General features: G+C 42.9%; 1 protein-coding gene across 4 annotated transcripts in view; it reads left to right on the top strand.

Annotated features, from left to right (window-relative positions):
* Nucleotides 1–2,119: 2,119 nt before the first annotated feature.
* Nucleotides 2,120–26,165, top strand: part of B3GALNT1 (beta-1,3-N-acetylgalactosaminyltransferase 1 (Globoside blood group)) — a 37,755-nt gene continuing 13,709 nt past the window's right edge. For 2 of the 4 annotated variants that reach the window (XM_074190851.1, XM_074190850.1), the window contains exons 1-2: nt 2,329–3,828; nt 16,442–17,508. In XM_074190851.1, coding sequence (XP_074046952.1) covers nt 3,728–3,828; nt 16,442–17,471 — 1,131 coding nt within the window. In that variant the 5' untranslated portion in view covers nt 2,329–3,727 and the 3' untranslated portion in view covers nt 17,472–17,508. Of the gene's footprint in view, nt 2,189–2,328; nt 3,829–16,441; nt 26,162–26,165 lie in introns of those variants that run through there. The other 2 variants (XM_074190853.1, XM_074190852.1) reach the window with 2 other exon arrangements.

Genomic DNA, 26,165 nt, shown 5'->3' with positions numbered 1-26,165 from the left:
GGCTCAGTAGGTTGGGTACAAAAGAAACTGTGATAAATGACTATAATAATCTATTATTTGACAAATTGTAATAAATGACTCTAGTTATCTAGTGTTTTTGGAATAAGAGCTCACTATCTGACAAAAACTGGAAACTAGTATGGCAAAAGCTAGCCAGCAAACGGGAAAATAAAAGAAAATATCCATTAATAAAAAAAAAAGAAAAAATTATTATAGCATGTCTTTGGAAAAATAAAATAAAATTTCTATTTTTTTTTAATTTATTGGGAGCAGTTAGGTGGTGTAGTGGATAGAGCACAAGCCCTAGAATCAGGAGGACCTGAGTTCAAATCCAAACCCAGTCACTTAATAATTGTCTAGCTGTGTGACCTTGTGCAAGGCACTCAAATTTGAATAAAATGTTTTTAAATTTATTTAAGGCAATTTATTTATTTATTTTTTTTTTTTTGGTTTTTGCAAGGCAATGGGGTTAAGTGGCTCGCCCAAGGTCACACAGCTAGGTCATTATGAAGTGTCTGAGGCTGGGTTTGAACTCAGGTCCTCCTGACTCCAAGGCCAGTGCTCTCTCCACTGCCCACTAAGTTGCCCCTAAAATAAAATTTCAATTAAAAAAAGGAATCCACCCTTTCTTTTTGGCCTGCTGCACACTTTCAACCCAGAAAAAAAATGGACTTAGCTATTATTTAAACATTCATTTCTTGCTATTTCTAGAGAAATTAGAGGGGGGGGGCGTTGCTGGTCCTTGTTGGTCCAGACTGAGCGCTGGCGAGGGGGTGACCAGGTGGGGACACTGGTCGAGGTGCCCCCCTAAGCCCGAGGGTTACATGTGGGCAGCACCTACCGTGTAGGGACAGAAACGGGGGGTGTGGGGGGAAGAGAGACGGCAGACTGGGGGGGAAAGCCGTGGGTGGCAGGTCCCCAAACCCGGGACACGCTGGAGAAGGGAAAGAGAGCAATTCCGAGGTAGGCCAAGATGAGAAGCGTCTCCTTGGCCGAGCTCCTGGGCCCCACCCTCCAAACCTGGCGGACCCCCACGCAGGCGCATCCTGTTTAGACGTACGGGCCATGGCCACGGCGAACTTGTGGGCTGGGTGGCGGAGCCCGGGGCTGGCCCAGCTGGGGGAGGGGCCGCTCTCCTCCCGAGGCGGCTGCCCCTTGGGGTCCCCAACGGGGAGGGCTCGGCCCCGCGGCTGGAAATCAGAAGGAAGGAGGGCGCAGGGGCCCCCGAGGCCGTGCCCGCCTGGGCTCGGGAAGGGCCAGGGCGCGTTACAGAAGGGCCCGGCCGGGCCCCGGGGGCAGGGGCCTGCCCAGGGGTGGGGGGCTGCGCCGGGCCCCCGCCTCCCTTCCGGACGCCGGCAGGTGGCCCCGGGGGCGAGGCCGCCAGGGTGACGGGACTTGGCCAAGGGCGCCCCGCTCCCGGTGCCCCCCGCGCTGCCGGAGGGGTGGGGCGGGGCGCCGGCCCTGGCGGAGCGGGGCTCACCCCATCCTCCCGCCCCCGATGACCGACGAGGAAACTGAGGCCGGCGGGGGCGCGGCTTGCTGTCCGGGCGGGTCGCCCCGCCCCGGCCCCGCCCGGCCCCGCCCGCCCGCGGGGCGCACTGCATGCCCGGGCCGGAGCGGGGAGCCAGGGGGCCGCGGGGAGGGGCCCCCGGGCGGGGGCGGGGCCGGGCGGGGCCGGGGCGGGGCTCAGCCAGCCCGGCCCCCCCAGTCCTGCTCAGGGCGGGCAGCGGGGGCGGCCTGCGGCCGAATCGCCCCCCAGGACCCCCCAGGCCCGCGGGCCCGAAGCGAGGGGCCGGTCACTGCCGAGAAGCGGGGCCCAGCCGGGGGGCCCAGAGCCCAAGCTTGACGGGGGAAACTGAGGCACGGAGGCGCGCCCCCCGGAGGCCCGAGCCGCCCCCCGCGCCCGCCCCGGGCCGCCTCCCCGGCTCCCAGGCGGGCCGCAGTCCGGGCCCGGGCCGGGGCCGCGTCCGGCTCGTGTCGGCCCAGGCTGGGCGGATGGCGGGCGGCCTGGGGGCGCGGACCCGGACCCGGCCCCGGACCTGGACCCGGCCCCGGCCCGGGGCGCGGACACGGACCCGGACACGGACACGGACCCGGACACGGACCCGGACACGGACCCGGCCCCGGCCCCGGCCCGGGGCCCAGGACGGAGCCGGGCCTGAGCCGGCCCCCGCCCGAGGCGGCCGCGGTGAGTTCCAGAGATGCCAGGGGGGCCGGTGCGCCTGGGAGGGCCACCCGGGCCCCGGGCCAGCCCCTGCGTGCCCGAGGCCGCGCCAGGCAAAGCTGCAGCGGCCGGAGCGGCAGCCCGGGCCGGCTGGGAAGCTGGGAAGCGCCTCTGGCAAGCTGCGTCTGCGTTCTCTCAGCATCTCCCAACGTTCTGGTGATCGCTCGGCTCTTTGGGCGCAGATGCTGGAGCAGCTTGCCGTGTCCTTCCGCAGCTCACTTTACAGATGAGGAAACCGAGGCAAGCAGGGTTTGGTGACTTGTCCAGGGCCATACAACACCCAAGACCAAATTCAGGGACGGCTAGGTGGCAGGGTGGCTAGAGCACCAGCCCTGGAGCACTGAGAACACCCCCACCCCCCAAGACTTTTTGTGAGGTCCCATCTTCCAATGCTGGAGTGACTAGAGGGCAAGCCCTGGGGTCAGGAGGACCTGCGTTCCAATGCAGCCTCAGACACTTAATAATGACCTGGCTGTGTGGCCTTGGGCAAGCCACTTAACCCCATTGCCTGGCCAAAAAAACAAAAGAAATACAAACAGCTTAGATTGGTTATGAACAAAATTTTGACATGGTACACCCACGACAAGGTCTTGGGGGATTTCCAGGCCACACTTGTGCAAACAAAAGAGGAATTTGCTTTTTAAGGAGAAGTTTTTTCCTTGTTCACATCCAGTGTCCTGCCAACTCCACCCACTCAGAGTCTCTCAGCTGTTGTTGCTATCTGACACAGAGTGAGGTATGTCCCCCATCTCCTGCCCCCCCCACATCAGTGCATCCAGCTTTTTTTAAATGGACGTAGTTATCTGTGGATAACCAGGAACCAAGAGCAGGGCCCCGGTCTTTGGTCAGAAGCATTCGGTGCAGTGACCAGGTCAGATACCTTCAGCAATCGGAGATGAGGTGTTTATGGGAAGTTTTACTTTATTGTTTTAAATACTGTTGCCAAAAAGGCAGGATCGAAACTTCAGAGCAGGGTTCCTGAGCTGACAACCAGAATTTGTTCATTTATAACTTAAATGAATACGGTTTCCACTTGATTCTTTCCAACCAAGATTTGTTCAATGCATTTTCATAATTACTTGGGGACTTTGTCCAGACCTTAGTAAATCCACTTACATTCCCTTCACTGCCATGTCCTGGCATCACCTTCCTGTTGTGATGGTCCTCTTCAAGAACAGAAGACAGGGGCAGCTCGGTGGCCCAGTGGATAGAGCATCAGCCCTGGAGTCGACCTCAGACAATAATGACCTAGCTGTGTGGCCTTGGGCAAGCCGCTTAACCCCACTGCCTTGCAAAAAAAAAAGAACAGAAGACAATTGGCAACAACACCATGTTAGTATCTGGAGATACAAAGTTGATATTTGAGTTCTGTTCCTACCAAATACTGATTATTTGACTTTCTTAGTCCCTAGGCTGCTCTCTGAAAAGCTAAGCTCCAGAGTAATTAAATGACCTAAATGGGCAAGAAGTAAGTCCCTCCACCAAAGAAGTAACCAGTAGAAAATGATGATGATGATGATGATGATGATGATGATAATCAGTGGCTTGAGGTTTGCAAAATATGTTACGGAGTTTTTATTTGATCTTCACAATAACCTTGTAAAGTAAGTGATACAATTGTTAGTCCTCTTTGCAGACAGAGGAACTGAAGCTGAATGACTTGTCCAGGGTCACACAACCATTAAACATTTGAAGCAATATGCAAAACCCAGACCTTCCTAACTCATATGATCATAGATTTAATAATTTTATTTAATTTGGCTTAATTTTTTTTGGAAGGTAGACAGGGCCAAGAGGTGTGCCCAGAGTCACACAGTTAGGAAGTATCTGAGGTCATATTTGAACTCAGGTTCTGAAGTCAATGCATCTATCTACTTCACCACCTAGCCTCCCCAATTGTTTTAATTAAAAAAAATTTTTTTTCATTAATTCAGGATTTCCAGAACAGCAATTTTGTTTGAAGGAAAGATTAGAAAAAAACACAAGTAGATATGCTTGCAGAATAATTTTTCATGGTAATAGTAATGATGACTGATATTTGATTATGACATGTTGAATGTAGGGACGGACCATCATTGGCTTGTTTTTGTAACCCTTGCACTTAGCACATGTCTATTAAGTATTTATTGATAAGGTTAAGATTTTAGAACTTAAAGGAAACATGGGGGTCATTGATTCCTACCCTTTCATTTTACAGATGAGGAAACTGAGGTCCAAGGGGTTAAGAGATTGGTCTGAAGTTTAAAAGGTAGTGGATCTAGCCAGGATTCAAATCCAAGGCCTCTGACCAGAACTTTGTCTCAGCTTTTTCCAGTCCCATCTGAAACCATTCATATAACTTACGATTTGGTCCTGGTCTCCAACCTTTTTCTGGTTTGGATCTCAAACTCATTTTAACAAATAGCTTCTTACTTATATGACCCTGGGTAGATCCCTCCAGATTTCTAGTCCTCATTTTCCTCATCTGGAAAAAGTGGGGTTTGGATGAGATGTTCTTGTTTCAAGTCAGTAATCATGGATCACTCTGTTTATAAAACAAATTTGCCTTCAGATCTGGGCCAACAAACATGTTGTAAATACTAGAAATAAGAACCAGGGCATAATGGAGAAATTCAGTTTAGAATAATAGTGAGTAGAGAACCAATCAGCAAAACTGAGGCTCAACATGGCTCAGTGATCCAGTCCAACAGTGTCAAGTGCAAATTGAAATGGGGCCATCCATGGGCCTCATACTCACTAATTTACAATTTTAATGTGATTAATATTTTGTTTGAAAATTTCTTTTGTTAAATATTTTCCAAATAAATTTTAAATCCTCTCTTGGGAGTGTTTTGGACACCTCTGGTCTAGACATCCCTGAAGCCGAGGCAGCAGAGAAGGTACTGACCTGCATGGGAAAGAGTAGCTTCATTCCTGGCTAACTTTTCTTAGCTTTCTCTGTATAATGCATCTACTAGACCCCAAATCCCCATTTTTGATATATACTTATCAAAAAGGGGTTTTTTTTGTTTTTGCAAGGCAGTGGGGGTAAGTGACTTGCCCAAGGCCACACAGCTAGGTAATTATTAAGTGTCTGAGGCTGAATTTGAACTCAGGGCCTCCTGATTCCAGAGCTGGTGCTCTATCCACTGTGCCACATAGCTGCCCCACACTAATTAAAATTTAATGTAAAGAGTCCAGCTAAATTCCTAAAGAAGCACAAACCCTTTTTTTCTTTTCATCTTGTTTTTGTAAGAGTGAAGGACTTTTAAAATTAGCTGAAAAGAGTTAGAAGCCAACCCCTTCAAAATGCATCGCATGGCTAATGCAGGAGTGCTGAACATTTTTTATGTCTTTGACCCCTTGGATAGTCTGGTACAGCCTGTGAACTCCCTCTCAGAGTAATTTTTTTTCTTTAGTGCATAAAATAAAATACATTGTCATTACTGTTGTTCATTCTTTCTCAAAGAGGTCCGATGGATGAACAACATCATCAACAAAATTTTGTTCATCTATATTTTGTAAGACCTTTTAAGTTTGGGGCCCATTTTTTTAAATATATGTATTTATTTAAAATGAAAAACATAAGATGACAAAGGGATCCACTTGTACTGAAACAGTTAACAGGGAAATGAGGTCACAGATGGAAGGTGGAGAACTGCCGAGCTAATATAAATGGCCTAGCAGTTTCCCTAAATAACAGAATTATGGCATGATGTTCAAAGACCCCACCCCCATTCTCTATGCTAGTAATAGTATGTGAGATGCAAACTGGGAACCAGGAGAAGAAAAATATGCCTGCTGATCCATTTTTCTTTTTCATGTCAAAGACATGGTGTGCTTTAGAAAATGCTAATTTGATGGTGAGATTTTTCAGGCCTAACCATCCTACCATGCATTGAATGTTCTCCATTCCTCATGGCCCTATTTAACTGTGGGACTTGGAACTTAATGGAGCTTTCCTTCCAGGTGGGGCAGTGCAAAATCTAACTCTTAAATTTGACCTCTCTGGGAGATGATGAGGGTAGAATGTCAACATCTTTCCATAGTTGGATGGACTTGGTCAAACTGGTCCCCCCCTTTTTTCTTTTTTTACTTTAGTTGAAGACAAAAGATTCCTAAATTGAAATAATTTAGGAAAAAAATTAAGTTGTCCAGTAGAGGTAGGGGGAGAGGCAGGAAAGAGGTCCCCCACCCCACCCCCGTCTCGCCCATGTCCATAATTTAAACATTATAGAGGATTCAATGAAAGGAACAAGGAAACAGTAACTGTTGGCACTGATTTGTGTATTAGGAGAAACTTTGCATTCTTTGCATTGGTCTTCAGATCTGGGGGGGGGGGGCGAGTTAAACATTAAATAAATCTAATCTCTAAGCAACCTGTCTGGTTTCCCAGACCTGCTGGGTTAGGTTCAAACAAAGCCAACAAGTTTTCCCACACCTCTTATGAGGGATTGCTCTCTAAAAGAGATATTTTGGGAAATGTAGGCAATGCAAAGACAAAAGAGAGCAAGTACAATGTGTTTTTAAATAGAACATATGCTCATACCTCTGTTTTCTTAAAATTATTAGGAATGACTAGCATTTTGCTTGAATTATCTTGGGTACTATAATTCTTTTCAAAGCTTGAATGAAAATGCTGCTAAAGGCAAAATAGATTTTCAAGTATCTGATTTTTCACTGAATGATTTATTTTAGTTGTGCTAGCTGGGTGGCACAGTAGATAGAATGCCAGTCCATCTTTCAGAGTTCAAACCTGACCTCAGACACTTACTAGCTGTGTGACCCTGGGCAAGTCACTTAACCCTGTTTGCCTCAGTTTCCTCATCTGTCAAATGTCTGGAGAAGGAAATGGCAAACCACTTCAGTCTCTTAGCCAAGAAGAGTCGGGCATGACTGCAAATGACTGAACAACAAAAAGAGTTTTCTTTTAAAAAACTGTCAGCCACCATTCCTTAGCAAATCTTTTCGTTTAAAGTATGAACTTATGAACAAATGAAACTTGATATTTCTTAGTTCCTAAAGCTATTCCATTTGGTTAATTTCCTTATGAACTCTTCTTTGCCTTTTTAAAAATGCTTCATTGATATTTTCCTTTTTGTGTGTGTGCGTGTGTGCGTGTGTGCGTGTGTGTCCGTGCGTGTGTGTGTGTGTGTGTGTGTGTGTGTGTGTGTGTGTTGCTATCACTAATCCTCTCTCTTCTACCTCTAATTTAATCTTAACCTAATCACATAAAATAGAGCCCTGAGGTGGCCATGGTCGGCTGACTTCATCCTCAGTCCTTTGGAACTGTGCTTGCTCATTGCCCTCATTTGAGTTCTGAAGTTTTCCAAAGTTGTTTTTCTGGACCTTAAACAAATAGTTTTCCTGGTTCTCCTCACTTCATTCTGCAATACTCTGTATCCATCACACACATCATTTCTTATAGCACAGTCACATTTCAACACATCCATATTAACAGAATTTGTTTCATTCCCTAATTGATAGGCATCCACCTCATTTCTAATTCTCAGCTATTACAAAAATTTATATTGTTTATAAAATACTTTGGAGTATATGGAGACTTTTTTCTTATCAATGGCTTTGTTGGGCTCTAAACCTGGTGATGGAATCTAGATTCAAATGATATGGACATTTTATCATAATTCCAAATTGCTTTCTACCAATTAGTTCCCCTATCCTTTCACAAAACCTTCAGCATTAACTGTTGCTATTTTTGGGGTCATATTTGGCAATTTGCAAGGTATTTTCAGGGTTGTTTTGCTTTTAATTTCTTTTTTATTATTAGTGATTTGCAGCACTTTTTATGTGACTGTGATTATTGTGCAGAGTTTCTTTTACTTTTTTTTGAGAATTGTTTACATCCTTTGACCATTAATATTTATTGGGAAATGGATATTAGTTTTAGATACATTTGTTGTTTATTATTCCAAACGTTTACCAGATAAATTTGATAAAACAGTAGTTCCTTTTTCATTTACTTCCCCTTATCCTAGATCCATTAATGTTGTTTGTGCAAAAACTTTTCAAAGGCCCTCTTCTGCTGTAAATATTATGCTCCTTTCTTCCATTTTAATATTTTTTAAGGCAGCCTTGTTTCCACTGACTTTCCCCCCACTCTGATCCCCTCTTCTCCTCAACAAGTGCCCTTCTCCTCCCCTTCAGCTAGTCCTGTTCCTTAGTTTTTTTAATTTCTTTTTTGTGCCCCTTTCCAAAAAAAGACTTGTCTCACTCTTTTCATTATTTGTATTTTCTTTCTCTTTATTCTCAACCCTCTCTCTTTTCTCTATATTCATAAAATCAAAGCTTCCAGAGTATCCATTCTAGGATCTCCCCTCTAAACAGCAATGCCAATGTCTCATAGAATTTGCCTCATGTGCCTGACTCCCAGATTATTGCCAATTATTGCAGTTGTTGGGAACTGACTCATAGAAGAGCCTCTCCCCTACCACATTGCTGCCTACCACTAATCTCTGGTCTCTCATTCATTGTTTTTCTGGTTTTGTTTTGCTTTTACAGTTGCCTGAAAATCTGCTTCAGGTATCCTTTCGCTCTTTCAAACGCCAATTACTTCCTGGGGTTCCAATTCCCTCTCCCAGTATAAAATAAGTAGATTTTTTTTTTAACCAGCAAACTCCAAAGCCTCATCCAGAATAAAGTCCTTTTCTCCCTTCACGGCCCATCTCTCTTCACCCATAGGAATATCCCATCTCCAAAGTTAAGATCTCCTTCCTTATTTCCCCCAACCCCTTCAACCTTTCCTCTCTTCTCCTTACCTACTCTCCTATAGGGTCTTCCTTTTCTGAGATGACAGAAACTTTCCCCTCATTGCCATCCCTTGGTTTGACCCTCCCTGTATCACTTCTTTCTTTCTTCTTCCCCACTTCCACCTTTCCAGGCTATACTAGGGCAATGATTCAATTTAGGCAGGATATTATCAAGTTTTGTTCATAATACACCTGTCTGCCTCTTTACTGTTACCTCTACCAGATTTCTTTGTTCATCTTGGTCTCTTTGTGTACTTTTAGAAAGAAATCTCTGTCTCTGTCATCACTCTTGCTATTGCTGTCCTTGCCTGCTATATGTAGTCACTCATCCTATATTTCTGTTATTTTGAGGTACCGGAGAAGTAAATAATCTCTTCATTTCTGATTTTCTTTCCTTTTTTTGGTTTATTTATTTTATATTATTACAGTAATCTTATTGTGTGTGTAAACATAACCCCCCCCCAAAAAGATGAGAAACCTCAAGAATAGTGAGAATGAAAAAAAAATGTACTTCAGTCTGTGTTTAGATTCCAATGGCTCTGTCTCTGGAGTGAGTTGCCTTCTGGATCATAAGTCCACCAGAGAAGTTGCTTCAATATTTTTCCCACAGTTGCCATTACTAGCTGTACCTCCACTCTATTCCTCCCCACTCTCATTTATTCTACTCTCTCTCCTTTTACCCTGTCCCTGTTCAAAAGTGTGTTGTATCTTTGTGCCCTCTCCCACAATCTTTCCTCTCTTCTATCACCCATTTTCCCCTTTCCCCCCCATCCTCCCTTATCTCATCCCCCCTCATTTTTCTCTAGGGTAAGATAGATTTCTATACCTATTAAGTGTGTATGTTATTTCCTCTCTGAGCCATTTCTGATGAGAATGAAGGCTCATCCAATTCCCCCTCACCTCCCTGTTCTAGTCCATTGAAAAAGCTTTTTCTTGACTCTTATGTGAAATATCTTAGCCCCTTCTTCCTCTCCTTTCTCTTCCTCCCAGTACTTATACTTAACATAATCACACAAAATATTTTTTACCATATTATACCATTAAATTCAGCTCCTTCCTGTGCCTTTTCTATATATGCTCCTTCTAACAGCTCTTATAAATGAGAAAGTTCAGATGAGTTATCAGTATTTTTTTCCCATGCAGGAATACAAATAGTTCAACATCATTATGTTCCTCATAGTTAGTCCTTCTCTCTATGGTTCCCCTGAGTCCTGTACTTGGAGATCAGACTTTCTGTTCAGCTCTGGTTGTTTCAATAGGAAAGTTTGAAAGTTCCCTGTTTCATTGAAAGGCCATCTTTTCCCCTGAAAAAGGATGTTCAGTTTTGCTGGGTAGTTGATTCTCGGTTGTAAACCAAGATCTTTTACTTTCTGGAATATCATATTCTAAGCCTCACAAGCCCTTAATGTAGATTCTGTCAGATCTTGTGTAATCCTGACTATAGAGCCACAGTAGTTGAATTTTTTGGTTTCTGGCAGCTTTTTGTATTTTCTCTTTGACTTGGGAGTTTTGGAATTTGGCTGTAATATTCCTGAATGTTTTTCTTTTGGGATCTCTTTCAGGAGGTGGTTGGTGAATTCCCTCAATTTCTATTTCACCCTCTGCTTCTAGGATCTCAGGGCAATTTTGCTGTTTTATTTCTTGAAAAATGAAGTCTAGGCTCATCTCTTGGTTGTGATTTTCAGGTAGCCCAATAATTTTATATTATCTCTTCTGGATCTGTTTTTGAGGTCAGTCGTTCTTCCAATGAGATATTTCATATTTTCTTCTAAATTTTGGTGGGTTTTTTGGAATAGTTTTATTTCTTCCTCATTTCTTACAAAGTCATCAACTTCCTTTAGTTCAATTCTGCATTTGAAGTGGTTATTTTCTTCAGAGAGCTTTTTTATCTCCTTTTCCAGCTGGCCAATTCTGCTTTTTAAGGCATTCTTCTCCTCATTTGCCTTTTTTTTCCCATTTGGCCTAAACTGGTGTTTAACATATTATTTTCTTCAGTAGTTCTTGTATTTCTTTCACCAAGCTGCTGGTTTTCATGATTTATCTGCATCACTCTCATTTCTTCTCCCAATTTTTCCTCTACCTCCCTTAATTGCTTTTCAAAGTCTTTTTTTGAGCTCATCCATAGCCTGAGCCCATTTTCTATTTCTCTTGGAGGGATACAGAAGCTTTGATTTTGCCATCTTCTGAATCTTCCATGAGGTCAAAGTAATTTTCTATAATCAGAGTCTTCTTTTTCTTTTGTTTGCTCATTTCCTCAGCCTATGACTGATTTACCACACTTCCAAGGCTTTGGGAGGAGGTGGGGTTTGGGGATACCCCACTGGGACCTTAATTCCTCCAAGGTCTTAAGAGAGGCCCTGACTGCTCTCTTGTCTGTGTTTTGGTATGTGGATGACCACAGACCCTCCGCTCTGCCCTGGAGCTGTGAGGAGGGTCCTTGCTCAGCTGTGGTGGTGTTGTGGGGGCCCAGACTGCAACCTGGATCTGAGTGTGGGCAAACAGCAGAGTCCTGCCCCAGGGAGATCAGAGAAACCTGCAGTCTCCCCTGACCCCCTTACCATCTATGGACTGTGCTCTGGAGGTGCGGGTTGCCTTTCCCAATTCCCACTGCAGTTTCTCACCACAGGGCTGCTCTGAGGCCGGCACGCACTCTACAGTTACTCTGGTGCAGCAGAGTTCTCTCACCACCCCTTCAAGCTATTTCCAGTGATCCCTGGGCCAGGGAGTCTGGAAACTGCCCCCTCTGCCACAGACCCAGGTACCCCCAGGGATCTAGGCATTCTGCCTGACTGCACTGCAGCTGTGGCTGTGGCTGCAGCTCTTTCCAACCCCCAGTCCCGGTGAAACAGACCTTTCCCGTGGAACTTCTAAGTTGTCTTGAACTGAGAAATTGTATCAGTCAGTCTTTCTGTGGAGTCTGTCCCTATAAATTTTGACTAGAGTCATAATTTGATGGCTTTTGGAGTTTTGGAGGGAACGAGTTTCTGGGAATTCCTGCCTTCACACTGCAGACTTGGCTCTTTTTTTCTAAAAGTGCTTCAAACTCTTTTTAAATCCTCTGTCCTTTTGTCCTGTATGATTAGACTCAGATTTGCAGGAGGGGTCATCCTGGGTTGCATCCTGAGCTCCAGTCTACAAGACGTGTAATTCCATTCTCTATTCCCTTTTACTAGTGAGTACAGCATAGTCTTGCATTATTTGAATGTTCTTTCCTTTGTATTTGAGGTCTTTCACCTAAAGAGCTTCTTGTTTCTGAACTGAATATTAAATTTAACCACTATGTGTCTTGGAGTTTTCATCTTAGATTTTGTTGTTTTTTGTTTTGTTTTCTGAAAATCTACAAATTCTTTCATTTGGAATTTCATTTTCTGTGTTCAAAAGTTCCATTGGTTCTCTTCTAATATTTCCTTTGTTGGGGTGTTACATTTTTTTGCCTAGCAGGTTCTTCAGGGAGATTTGTGATCCTCAGATTGCCTTCATGCATCCTGTCTTAGAGATCCATGTTTTGTTTGCATAATGATTATATTTTCATTTAAAATTTTTGTTTTCTGATTCTTTTCTAGATTGTCCTTCACTTCTATGTATTTCCATTCCCAGTCTATTACTTTCTCTTGCTTCTTTGATGAGGCTTTGCATTACAAATTCTAGCTTTTCTTTCTGGGCATTGTTTTTTCTGTGAAAGATATAAATTCTGCTCTCATTATTCTCATTTCTCTTTTGAGGCAATTAGGAACATTATACTATGCTTCCATGTTTTCCTTACATTCAGTAGAGTCTTCCATCTGGATAAGTGGGGTTTTTTGTTTTTGTTTTTTGTTTTGTTTTGTAGTATTTATTCATAGCTGCCTGATCTCATTTACTAAGTCTGGAGACCATATTTCCTTCAGATACTGTTTGCCCTGTTGATTTTTCTGTTTCTATTTAAGGTCTTTGAAATTGATTTTTCTTGGAATCTTTGGAACTTCCATCTTCTTCCTTCTTGTTTTCCATATTATTCACTTTCTAACTTCTTCCCCAGTGACTGTGGTTTCCCTGGGGGCTGGATCTCAAAATATCTCAGCCTCCTTCTTGGGTTATTCACAGTTTATCAACCTAGTCTCTGCCTCAGCTACATTTTTGATGGTCAAATCTGGCTCCAGCTGAATGCTGTGTTCTTCCCTCAAGTGTGATAGAGTCCTTCAAAGCTCCTTGTCCCACTCCTTCAGTCCTTTGACCTAACTCCAGCAGTTCACAATGTCGTAGCATTGGGACTTCTGGGTTGCAGCCCCTGGCAGGTTTTACTCCTGAAGAGCTCTGATCAAATTGGCTGTCAGGGCTCAAGAAAACTGGAAAGGAGTAGGGTCTGGGGTGCAGGAGTGGTCACAAGCCTATGTGTTTCGGTCTCTTAACATAGCCTGTGCTTCACACACACACACACACACACACACACACACAAACACACACACACACCCCAGTCCTTGCATCCAAAAATACAACTCATTATTGTATATAATGAACAAGGCTGACAAATTCTTTTTTTTGGTCTCTCTTTGAGAGGACCAGGGTTTCAACTTTTCTTCTTCTTGGTCTAATCTTAGGGCTTTGGGAGACCAGGCTATTTGGGATCTCTTTTTTTGTACAGGAGAGGGGTTTGCAAGATATTGAGGTTAAGTGATTTACCCAAGATCACACAGCTAGGTAATTAAGTATCTGAACCTGGATTTGATCTCAGGTCCTCCTGACTACATGGCTGGTAGTCTATCCACTACATTACCTAGCTGCCCCTTTTTTCATTTTCTGTTTGTTTGTTTTGTTTTTTGGGGGAGGAGATCCTCTTAGTCTTTCTTTTGAACTAGCAAGTCAAAGGGATGAATTTGGGGTCAGGAAGACCAAGGGGCATTTCCCTTGGTCATCTCCTATTTCCACACACATCCATACCTGAAGGTCCCTCCATCCTCATCTCTTGTCTCCAGACCTCTCTGGGATTCTTCATATCATGGCAAAAATTCTACCTTCTACCTTCAGGAAGTCCTCCTAATCTTCCTTAATGCTTTCTGTCTCATAATTACCTATGATTTATCCTGCATATATCTTGTTTGTGAGTTGTTGCCTGTTGGGATTAATTTGGGTATTTTTCTCTGCTGCTGTCAGATTCCACCACCCCCCCATTTCCAAAGGGGGCATAAGGGCAATAAGAAAAGGTATGGTGTGCCAATTATTTTTAGAGTGGTGGGTCCAAAAAAAAGTAGAAAAAGTAGGGTCTTGGGGTGCAGTGGGCCTCAGAAATGCTTTCATGTGATGTGCTGGACTGAGGAAGACCTGGGTTCCAATCCCATCTCTAATGTTACCTCTCTGTGGCCAGCAAAATGGGATCATGACATCTGAGATATCTCATTGTAACAAATAATGAGGTTAAATGGTTTCATGGGGCCATATCTGGAATTTCACTGAGGGATAAGAAATTCTGGGAAAGTAGTGCCATTGGCCAATGTAAGTCTATACCTTCTCTGCAACCTATTGCTTGAGGATGTTGCCCAAGAGTGACCTTCCCAGTATCACACAGTGTAGATGTCAGAAGCTGAGGTTTAAACCAGTGGTCCCTTATTCCAAGATTGGCTCTGGTTCTTTTTTTTTTTTTTTTTTGGCTTTTGCAAGGCAGTGGTTAAATGACTTGCCCAAAGGTCACACAGTTGGGTAATTATTAAGTGTCTCAGGCCAGATTTGAACTCATGTCACCCTGACATTGCTCCCCAAGATTGGCTCTCTCTCTCATACACACACACACACACACACACACACACACACACACACACACACACACACGGGGCTGAGGTTTAGATGAGTCTATGAATTAAAAATTGTGAAGTCAAATTACTTTGTCAACATCTGCCATTTTACAATTGGAGAAACTAAGTCCCAGGAAAATAAAAATTGACTTGCCCACTATCATTCAGGGGATAAAGGAACAGGGCTAGGACTTGAACCTAGACCGGCTTTTTTCTTAAATCCATATTTGTTCCACTAAGGTATCTATTTTAGAGGTTCTTAACTGTTTTAGTTCAAAGCCTGTGGAACCTGCTCAGAATATTGGTTTAAATGTGAAAAATAAAACAGAGGGAAACAAAGGAATCCAATTGGAGCAAAACTAAAATTGTCATATTTTCTCCTCATTATTATCATTCTTAGATTCCCCATTTCCCCCAAGGCTCTCTTGGATGCATGTTAAGACCCACAGTTCTATTCACTTAATTTAATTCTAGAAGAATTTTTGTGCCTGCCTTTGGTCAGGGGACTGTGCTCATTCTCCACAATTAGAAAGACAAAACCAACATAATTCAAAGGAATCAGCCTTGTCCCTTCAGCATGGCAGCCCTCCCAATGCTAATTCACTCCACATCACTGTGGTGAATGATAGGCATGCCTGCTCATTATAAATGACACCTGGATCGAGTGGCTGGCTCCATGAAGATGAGATGTCTTGACTTGGAGAACGACTCTGGGATGATGTGTATTTTGTCAGAGGTCAGAAATTAGTTACTACAGGGCCAGTCACTTAACAGGTGCTGTGTGAATATTAGCCATTATTATTATTATTATTTTCAGTTTCTGACCTTGAGGTTACAATTTTCTGTTCCTTTGGGAGGTTTTGGCTTGGTAACCCTAGAATTTAACCCAGTATCAGTCACTGTGGATGCTTTGTAAGTGCATATTGAATCGCAGATTTTATTTTTGAAAAGGACCTCAGCAGGTAGTAAATTGAGGTGAAAAGCAGATTGTCCCAGTAACATTTTTCATGCATTCACTACTTTGCCTCCTTGTAGAACTGGTCTTTGAATGTCACCTAGCCCAGAGATGTCAGAGTCCAATACTTTGGCCCAAGTGGGTACAGAAGAATCCCTGTGGGCTGTATATTGACTTAGAAAATCACATATTAACATTATCTGTGTTGTAGTTTACTTTTATTTATTTGGTGAAAGAGTTTCCAATTCCATTTTCATGGGTTTTGGGTCAGGTGCAGGAGTATTGTGATGTTGACACCTGAGATCTAATTTACCTTTTTCGTTTTACAATTGAGGAAATAGACCTGGGCTTCTCAGAGCAAAAGAGAGAAGGAGAGTACAAGACAAAAATATTCACCGAAGGACACAATGTGTTTCCGTCCATCAATCAATAAACTTTTATTAAGTCCCTACTCTGCTTCCCATTTGATACTAAGTCCTAGGGAAAGACAAGCAAAAGAGTGTCCCTCCCAGTTTAATGGAAGACCATTAGCAGTGCTACTCTCTTAGTATGATGGGAAACAAGGAAGCTTGGGGTGTGGGGTGGGAATCTGGCTGGGGGCATGGTAGGAGGTCCTAAGGCTAGTCTGAAGAGATATGAAGAGTGGGAAGGCTGAATGCATTTCTATGCCTGTGTGTATGTGTGTGTGATAATTTGAAAAGGGACCACTTGGATAGAAGAGTACTCATGCTGACCTCCTTGATTTTTTCAGATTTGGGGGGGCTCTCCTTTACAAGCCCCCAAAACTTCTAACTTCAGCCTCCCCTTGGAGCACCCGAAGGCACAGAATGTCTATGAGATGCCTCAGATGGAGCTTTTGCCTACTCTGCTTCCTCATGGTCACCATGGTCTGGTACTTCACCCTTCCTTCCTACCCCGTGATCGAGAACCTTAACTGGATGTACTTCTATGAGTACCAGCCCACTAACCATTCACAATTTGCTTTTATCCTCCGAGAGCGGGTGCCTTGCTCTCAACAGGATCCATTCCTTGTCATCTTGGTGACCTCAAGACCTTCTGATGTGAAAGCCAGACAGGCCATTAGAGTTACATGGGGTGCAAAGCAATCTTGGTGGGGACAAGAAGTCCTAACATACTTTTTATTAGGCCACCAAATGGAACCAGAAGAGAACATGTTGGTCTTATCCATTCAAGATGAAAGCATTCTTTATGGCGACATCATCCTCCAAGACTTTATGGACACATATAATAACCTGACTTTGAAAACAATCATGGCATTCAGATGGGTTACGGAGTTTTGCCCCACAGCAAAATACGTCATGAAGGCGGACTCTGATGTTTTCATCAACACAGGAAATTTAGTGAAATATCTTTTGATGAACAACCAGTCTGAGAACTTTTTCATGGGCTACCCTCTCATAGAGAATTTTTCAAATAGAGAATTTTTCAAAAAAACATACATTTCCTACCAAGAGTATCCTTTTCGGGTGTTTCCACCATACTGCAGCGGCTTGGGTTACGTGTTCTCTAGAGATTTGGCTCCCCGAGTTTATGAAATGATGGCACACGTCAAGCCCATCAGATTTGAAGACGTTTATGTTGGGATCACCCTGAGTCTCTTAAAAATAGACATCCATCTTCCCAAGTCCAATGATCTCTTTTTTTTGTACCGAATTAGTTTTAATACCTGCAAATTCCAACGCTTGATTGCCGCCCATGGCTATTCTCCCAAAGAACTCATCCAGTACTGGCAGCTCATGCAAAAGGAAAGCAGCTGTTGACCCTCCATCCAGCTCTGACTGAATCAAGGACCATGAGGTTGGTCTGAGCATTTGCCAATGGAGAGACCTTTCAAGGGCAGTGTTTGTTCTGGTACCCACTTCACTTTTCACTCATTCAGACCTCACCCCTCCTTGTAGCAGTCACCTCTTGGGTCATTCTATTTGACTTTTGAGGTAGGCAGTGGTTCTGAGCTCTCTTTAATAAAAAGATAGCCATTTGTATGAGAAAAAAACTTAAAAGGAAAATGGTAGATTTTGCCAATTATATAAAAATGGCCTAATGATTTGAACATGTCACAGGAAAATTTTACTAATAGGTTCTTATTAAAGCTCTATTTTAGATGCATTTATTTAGGACTACTGGTAAAAATGGGATTTTCTGGGGGGAAAAACACACTTGATAATGAAGGTTAAAGAAGAATGTTGCTGTAGATATGATTCACTACTATTGTTCTGAATATAATTTAATTTTTTTTAATAGGAAAGGCCCTGTTAGGTTATACAAAGGCATATTGGGATACAAAGACATCCATCTTAACACCTGTGAATGAAATGTGCTTTGCTTGTAACTGGTGGGTGGGAGCAGCACACCTGTAGTAATTAAAATTCAATGCAAACTCTCTGCTCTCTGCTGGGGGAAGGGGAGAAGGGGGAAGACCCAGCTGCTGTGGGGCTCAGGATGGGCCTCCTTTTCTGAATCACTTGATCTGAAATTTTTAGCACTTGCCCCAAAGATATCAAAACCAGTAAAAAGCTTTCTTGCCATAGTAGAATGTTACCATCACTCAGTTCTCAGGGGGCTGGGGAAATCATGTTCCTGGAGGTCTTGGGGTACATTTGTTAGCCAACAAGCATTTATTAAGTCCTTACTGTATTACAAGTCCTATTCTAAGAACTGGGGGTTAAAAAAGCCAAAAAACAGCTCCAACTCATGGACTTTCATTAAAATGATGGAGACAAGATATAATTATGGACTGATAGTATCTCCACAGAGTCCATGAAGGTCATCTCAAAGGGGTCAAAGTGGAAAAGAGGGTGTATTCTGAATATGGAGGACCAAGCTGATATAGAGTCCATTCCCCAGATGTTGGTTCCTCAGACCACCTCAGTGGAAGTTGGTAAAAAAAGGCAGATATTATTCCCTTTTTGCAGATGGGGAAACAGGTTTCAGAGGTGAAGTGATACTGAGTTCATATGTTTTTTGCTCCAAAAGTTGAGTGAGCATTAGCTTTATGACACTCAAGGTCACTATTGGAAACAATAACTCAAAAAATACACTACTGGCAACTATAAAATTTTTTTCTTCTAAGTACCCTTGACATTCTCATTCCTTGTCATGGTTAGTATAAGTCAATTTATTTCCATTTCTTCCTATTTATTTACAATTGGAAAAGGCTTTCTACTTCCCTAGAGGACAAGAAATAAAAATGTGTGGGCAGCAACTTTGAATATAGCTTCTTAAATCACAGTATTTGTTAGGTTCTATAAGAGTCATGATGTTGGACAATCAAGACTCTGGAATCTGAGGAGCTGGGTTTAAGTTGTTGCTAAGGGTTGTGTGTAATGAGATAAGCAGTAATGAGCACTCCCTGAGGTGTTTCCCAGGGCACACCTGCTCTCACTCCTCCCACATATAATTACCGGATCTTGGATGAAACTCCTAGACAGATGGTATAGTTCAGTCTGCCCCTGAGAAAAATGGGGGAAATGGAAGGCCAGACCCTGGAGAAGCATCCAAATGATCCCCTAAAGGGAGAAGAGAGAATGATGTGGGTCTTTCATGAGCGGGCAGGTAATGGGAGAATGGGGAGAGGAATTAAAAGGAAGAAGGAAGTCTGAAGTCATAGAATCTGATTCAGATATCAGTTCTGCTGAATTATCAATTAATCATTCAAATAACTTTAAATTAAGGTTATTAATACTATGTGACTTTGGGAATTCACCTCTGGACCTCAGTTTCCTTATCTGTTAAATAAAATTAATCTCTAAGATCCCTTGCACCTTTATGATCCCGCAAGGTGAGGTTTGGGTAAGGTGGGGAAGTTATGAAGTTGCAGACATCAGAGGAGGGAGAGAGGACAAATTGGAAGAGAAGACTCCTTCATTTGGACCTACATAGTAGATAACCAGTTGACCCTTGTCCTCATGGTCCTGCTCTCCTACTTCTCCTGGTCCAGTTACTCCTTTGGTCTTTGTTGGTTCTCCATTTTATGGCAGCTAACTGTGGGAGTCCCTCAGGGTCCTGGCTTGGGGCCCCCTTCTTGTATACTCTCTCCAGGGTTCTCCTCTTGAAGATCTATTTATCCGGTCTACATCATTCAAATGTCCTACTGGACATTTTGAACTGGAAGTCCCTTAGGCATCTCACACTCATCATGTTCAAAACAGAGCTTATTCTCATTTCTCCCCCAAATCTCCTGTCTTTCCTACTTGCCTCTTACTGTAGAAGACACTCTCACAATCTTGTCATCCTTGATTCTATACAAACACTCATCATCTCAGCCCAGACCCTTCCAATAGACTTCTAATTAGTCTTCCTACCCACTTCAGCCTAATCTGCACTCAGCTGCATTGTGATTTTCCTCCAGCTTAGGGTCTGAGCACCATCATCCCTATTCATAGGCCCTATAGAGCCCTTGCTGTGTTTGACTCACTCTTCTGGCCAAACTGGCTACATCTTCCCCTCAGAATTTGAGCGTATCCTGAGGGATTGAGGGTGTTTACTGTATCTGTTCAAGCCCCATCTGGCTGTGTCCCCCCCCCCAGAGACCAACAACCAGTTTCTTTTAATGCCCTAGTATCAATGAGCAAAAGGAACATTTGCTTCAAAAATATATCAAGAACAAATTTACATACATAGAGTCGAGTTCCTCTGCTCATCTTTTGTTGTTTTTGATGGTTTCCTATTACCAGCAGGATCAAATTTAAAGCTTTATTTGTCATTGGGAACCCTTCCCAACCTGACAGCTCCCCTACCTGTCCAAAACTCTCACCTTGCTCCCCTCCTCCTTGTCTCCCCAATCTATATTGACTGATTCATTCCTTGAGCTTCCATCTTGTCTCAATTTCTTTGGTGGAGTGTCCCTTGTAGGAGGGGTTTCCCCTTTCCCAGCCTCCTGGATTCCCACCTCAGATCCCACCTTCTTCAGGAGACTTCCCCAAGCCCCGTAGATCCTGAGGACTTCCCCTCAGACTGGCTCCCATCTCCATCACATAAAGCTCATGACTGGAGGCTGGCTGCTGGTGGGCACAAAGCCCAGAACCCTCATTACTGTGAGTAAATGCAATGTGAAATGAAGCATTCACCATATCTGAGCAAGCTAAAAATCAATGATCTGGACAATGGCAATGTGACCTGATGGAAAGGCTGCTGAAGAGTGATCCGGCTCTGGCACTTGTCTGTCTATATGACCTTGGGTCAGATGCAATCTCTCTGTGCCTCAGTTTCTTCATTTGTAAAACAAAGAGGTTAGATGAGATGATCTCTAAGGTCCTTCCAGCTCCCAATGGATGATCTTCTTTCCTGGTCTTAAAAAAAAGTCATCCTCTGTACATTGGAACAATAGGTTTTCATTGAAAATTAATTTTAAATAAAAATTAATTTTTATGACCTAAGGAGATGACTTAAATGGGTTCTGGCTGTGCTGAACTCTGCCTTGGTTGGTGTGCTGGAGTAAGCCATGTGGGGTTTGGGTGTGTGTGTGTGTGTGTGTGTGTGTGTGTGTGTGTATGTGTGTGTATTGGGACCCAGGGCTTCCTGGAAGTATAGAACACTGAAGTTTCTGGAGGTAGCCTAAATAGATGACTTTTGGGTAAGGTTATGTCTCTTCTTATCTGCCCTCCACCACCACAATTTAAAATCATTTCTGAAGCAAACTCAAAAAAAGGAGGAGTGTATCACTGAGAGTTAACATAAAAGTTTCACTTTGGAGGTTCTTTGGATCATGGATGAAAGAATGAGGTCCAGAGGTGGCTTTCCCAAAGTTATATAGTATTAATCAAAATCACAGAATTTGAGGGGTAAAAGGAAGCTTGAAGATCATTTAATCCAACTTCCAAGATTGGCTTCCATCTACAATGTATGGATATGGTATGTAGACTTATTTATTTACATGCATTTACAATACACTACCCACTACACTGTAAACTCCTTGAGGGCAGGGTCTGGGTTGAGTTTTTTTTCTTTGTATCCCCAGTTCCAGGATCTGGAACATAATAAGCCCTTAAATTCTTGATGGATTCAAGCAAGTCATTTGATAGGTGAGGAAGTTTGAGATAGAGAAAGGGAACATCACATACATGTGAGTTTGTGTGTGTATGTAGCTATGTCACTTCTGGATTCATCTCTATAGATGTATTAACAAACCTTATACTGTCTCTCATTACAGTTATGAAGCTGTTTTCCCATTTAAATTTATCCTCTGTTCATGTTAATAGTCTTTTATCTGTCAGATTTTCAAAAAATTGGTTGGCCCTCCCAGTCAGACATTCAATATAGTTTCTGTACTATGGGTAACCTTCAAGCCACTGGTGAAGAGTCTTTCCTTACTGAGGTTAGTTTATTTACATATATACATGCATGCATGCACAATCTACACATACAATAATACATAGATGCATATCTGTAGATAGACGAATGATTGATATGTAGATAGAGATGATAAAGATAGATAAATGATAGATGATAAAGATAGATGATAGGTAGATGATAAAGACAGATGATAGATATAGATAAATAGGTAGATAAAGATAGAGATGGATGAATGGATGGATAGATGAGAGAGATAAATGGATTAATGGATGTATAGATGGAATAATAGACATTTAGATGGATAAATGAGTGGATGGATCAAGGGAATGATTATTGATTGATTATTGATTGATTTGAGCATTAGTTTCAGCTCATATGTGGAGGTTTGGAAACAATTTGATGACAGGTTGAGAAACTGCAAGAATACATAGTACTTAGAAGTAGTTTGATGTGATTTGTTGCCTAGGTACTAAAATCGTTGTAAGCATAAGCACAATGGTTTTGAATAGTTGCAAAAAAAACCAAACCAAACCAAATAAAAAAAAAATCAATGATGCTTCAAACATGCACATGCTTGTTATTAAAGGAAAAAATTATTAGAAACAATTGGGTAATTATTTTTATTTAAACTGAAACATTTAATGTACTTATCACTGTAATTAGGGCAAATTTAAGAAGAGAAATCACTGATTCTTGCAGCTTACTAGAATCAACAACAAATCAGGTGGAGAACTCCCATGGAAATCTTTTCATGTCTGAATTGTCAAAGGAGATGTATGGTCATTGGAGGCTTTTTTTTAAATGCTTTTTGTCTTTATGTCAGTCATTTCTTGGGGAAAAAAACCTTCTCTTTCCTCCTTTCACCTACAGATTCTTTTGTGACAAAGAAAAACAATTGAAGGCAATATCAGTGACTTTTTTAAAGATTTTATTTATTTTGAGTTTTACAATTTTTCCCCTAATCTTACTCCCTCCCCCCCCCCCCCCCACAGAAGGCAATTTGCCAGTCTTCACATTGTTTCCATGGTATACACTGATCCAAATTGAATGTGATGAAAGAGAAATCATATCCTTAAGGAAGAAACATAAAGTCTAAGAGATAGCAAGATCAGACAATAAAATATCAGTTTTTTTCTAAATTAAAGGTAATAGTCCTTGGAGTGACTCTATTTTCTAATGTCTATGGCTTTTTACATAATGTCAGAAATAAAGAAGTCTATTTTATCATATGTTTTCTGGGTTCATTGTTGCTTTCAAAATTATTCTGTATTTGATGCCCAACTAGGTCTGTTCTAACCAATTTTCATTTTCTCCTTTAGGGCTAGAATGCTTGCAGATTGGTGTGGGATTGACAGGATTTAGGGTGAGGGCTTGAAGGAGTCTGAATTATCTGATGACAAAATAGCATGAGATTCCCTCCTTGTGCAGTTGGATGAATATAAAGAACTTTTCAAACTTTAGATAGAGCATTATATATCCCTGATAGTTACTGTTGATATTGCTGACTTGACCACTTCTTTGGGAGGTCCCCAAGCTGCTGAAAGAGCCTGGAATAGGACTCCAGTCAGGGGTGTGGGACACCTCCAAAAGGCAGCCCGGGTCCTTCAGGGGGCAAATAACTCAGACCCTGGTTTCTCTGTTCCCCATAATTATACAAGAAGATGCCCACAACTTGGAGGAAAAGCAGCACCTTAATAAAAGACAGGTGCACTATTCTCTTCCAGCCCTGCTGATAAGGAAGATGCTTATCTCCATGCTCTGATTCTGGTCACTGAAAGGACTGAAATGGTAGTCATCTTTATGATGTTTTTGAAAAGTACCTTTGCATGGGCAGCTTGGTGGCAGAGTGGATAGAGCAATACCCTTGGAGTCAGGAGAACCTGAATTCAAATCCAACTTCAGACACTTAATGATCTAGCTGTGTGACCTTGGGCAAGTTACTTAACCCCATTGCCTTAAATAAATAAAATTTAAAAAAAAGAAAAGTAACTTTGCAGAATCAATGTTCCAGAATCATCCTATAAGGAAAAAAGACTTTTGCTTGGGAACAAGCTGGCTGGTTGGCCAGTCCCCGGTTCTTAGCTTGAGCTCTGCCCTCTCCTTTCTAGAGCTGTATCATTCGACTCAACCTCATGGCCCCAACTGGGAAAACTCAGTCCCAACTGGCTGACCCACCGGGTGGAGGCAATGGAGAGAAGGGGGATGGGACCACTGGGGAGGTGCAGTAAATGTTAAACAACTGGCTTTCACAACGTTCTCTTAATACTTGGGTTCTGGTTAGAACTGGCTCCCTTCCTGCCAGCTTAGAACGTACATATAGTGAGCTAAAACTGAAACCATCAACCCATGAAACCTCCCACTTGCTGGATCCCCCTCCAGCTCTCAGCTCAGTCTATCAGGTTTAGTCTCTCTAAGACCCCACCTCCAGTGCAAACTAGCTCATGGGAAGAAAACATGTTTTTGAGAGCTGACAACTCCATTGCTCAAGTGTTGTAGCTGCCATCCTGGAGGAGGAAGATGGCATGGGAAGGAGGGAGCACCCTTGACCACAAAGTGGGCATTGACAAGTTCAATACTATTAAGGATGCTGGCCTGGGCACCCTTATGGGCATCTTTTGAATTGATTCGTGATGATTTGAAAGGAAGGGAATGGTTAGGATGTGGAGTGACAGAGCCATATGGGGTAGCTGGTGACAAAGTTTTATTGTTTCTCATAAAGATGGCAGCCCAGAAGATGCCAATGGGGAACAGTGTTGGGGTGTGGCTTCCACTACCCTCAGGCCCTAGGAGGGCCCAAAGTCCATCCGAGCTCACACTAATGAGAGCTTTGTACAACAAGGTTATGGGTACTAATAGAGGACCATGGGGAGGAGATAGCAGGGTCACCTGGACCACCGAAATGAGATGGGCTAATAGTTTAGCTCCAACTGTGCCAATGAAGCATTGACTGGGTGGGGGAGGGGGCAGGCAGGCAGGTGCCTGGTCTCTTAGCATATACACTTCCTAGGGAGATGGGGTCTTACCATGGCTGGCAGCTCCCATGTATGCAGGCTTTAAGGGGCAGCTGCCAGGGGCAATGTTTATGCCAGTTCATGGAAGCCCAGGGAAGGGTGAAGAAGGAAGAAAATGAATTCTGTCTCTAAGAAGGATGCTGTTGTTCTAGGAAGAAGCCCAGCCTTGTGATTCTCATTGCTCCAACTCTCTTGGCCTTAGAGAAGGACTTTTAGTGAGGCTGGTGGAGCTTAAGGCAGAGACCATCAGCATTGTCTTCTTATCTCCGATGCCTGGCACCCAGGAACTGATCATGGACAGTCACAGAGGCCTTTAATTTTTCTAAGCAGAATTATATACACTTATTTGAACTTCCCTCAACCTTGTGAGGGCAGCCTCTGATTCAGAGAGCATGGCGAATGAATGTCAGCATCAGAATTTGAACCCAGATCTTTCTGGCTCCAGATCCACAAGCTAGTCAATATGATGCTGTCTCTAACTCACAAGAGGCAGTCAGACCTAGGTCAGGCATCTCAGGGCTTGGGCAAGGGTTCTGAATCTGAGTCTGTGACCCTTTTTGTTAAAATCACTGGGTAACTATTTCAATATAATTAGTTCTTTTGGAACCTTCTCTGTTTTATTTTATGAATTGAAAACCATTCTGAGAATGTCTTCATCGCCTTTAGCAGACTTTTGTGGCATACGTTTCTATTGTTTTTCTAAATCCCATTAAACTATGACTAACTAGAATCTGGCTTCTGGCTTCTGATGACCTTCCCTAGAAGGTTGTAATGGTCAGAGCTTTGGAGTTAGAAGAGAAGCTACCAAGGCTGATGTCCCCCATCCCCTTAGAAGGAAAATAAAGTCTAGAGAGCATAAAGGACTTGTCCAAACTCAGACAGCTGGGAAATGTAGGGTGGAACTCAAGCATTCCAACTCCAAATCTAGAATTTTTCCTCTTCATTCCATTGTCTCTCAGGCAAAGAGAGATATATTTGTTCCTTTGAACTCTGTAAGTGAAATTTCCATCCTTCCTCCGGGGAATGCAAATAAATTGGTATTGAATAGTAGAAAAAATATATATGTATGAACACATGCAAACTCACCTACACATAGTGATATTCATAACTGATATCTCCCTACTCCATGTTGTGATTTTTATTTCCTTTCCC

Source organism: Macrotis lagotis, chromosome 6, assembly GCF_037893015.1.
Source record: "Macrotis lagotis isolate mMagLag1 chromosome 6, bilby.v1.9.chrom.fasta, whole genome shotgun sequence".
NCBI lineage: Eukaryota > Metazoa > Chordata > Mammalia > Peramelemorphia > Peramelidae > Macrotis > Macrotis lagotis.
Note: the sequence above shows the minus strand (reverse complement) of the source record. Positions and strands in the feature narration are given on the sequence as shown.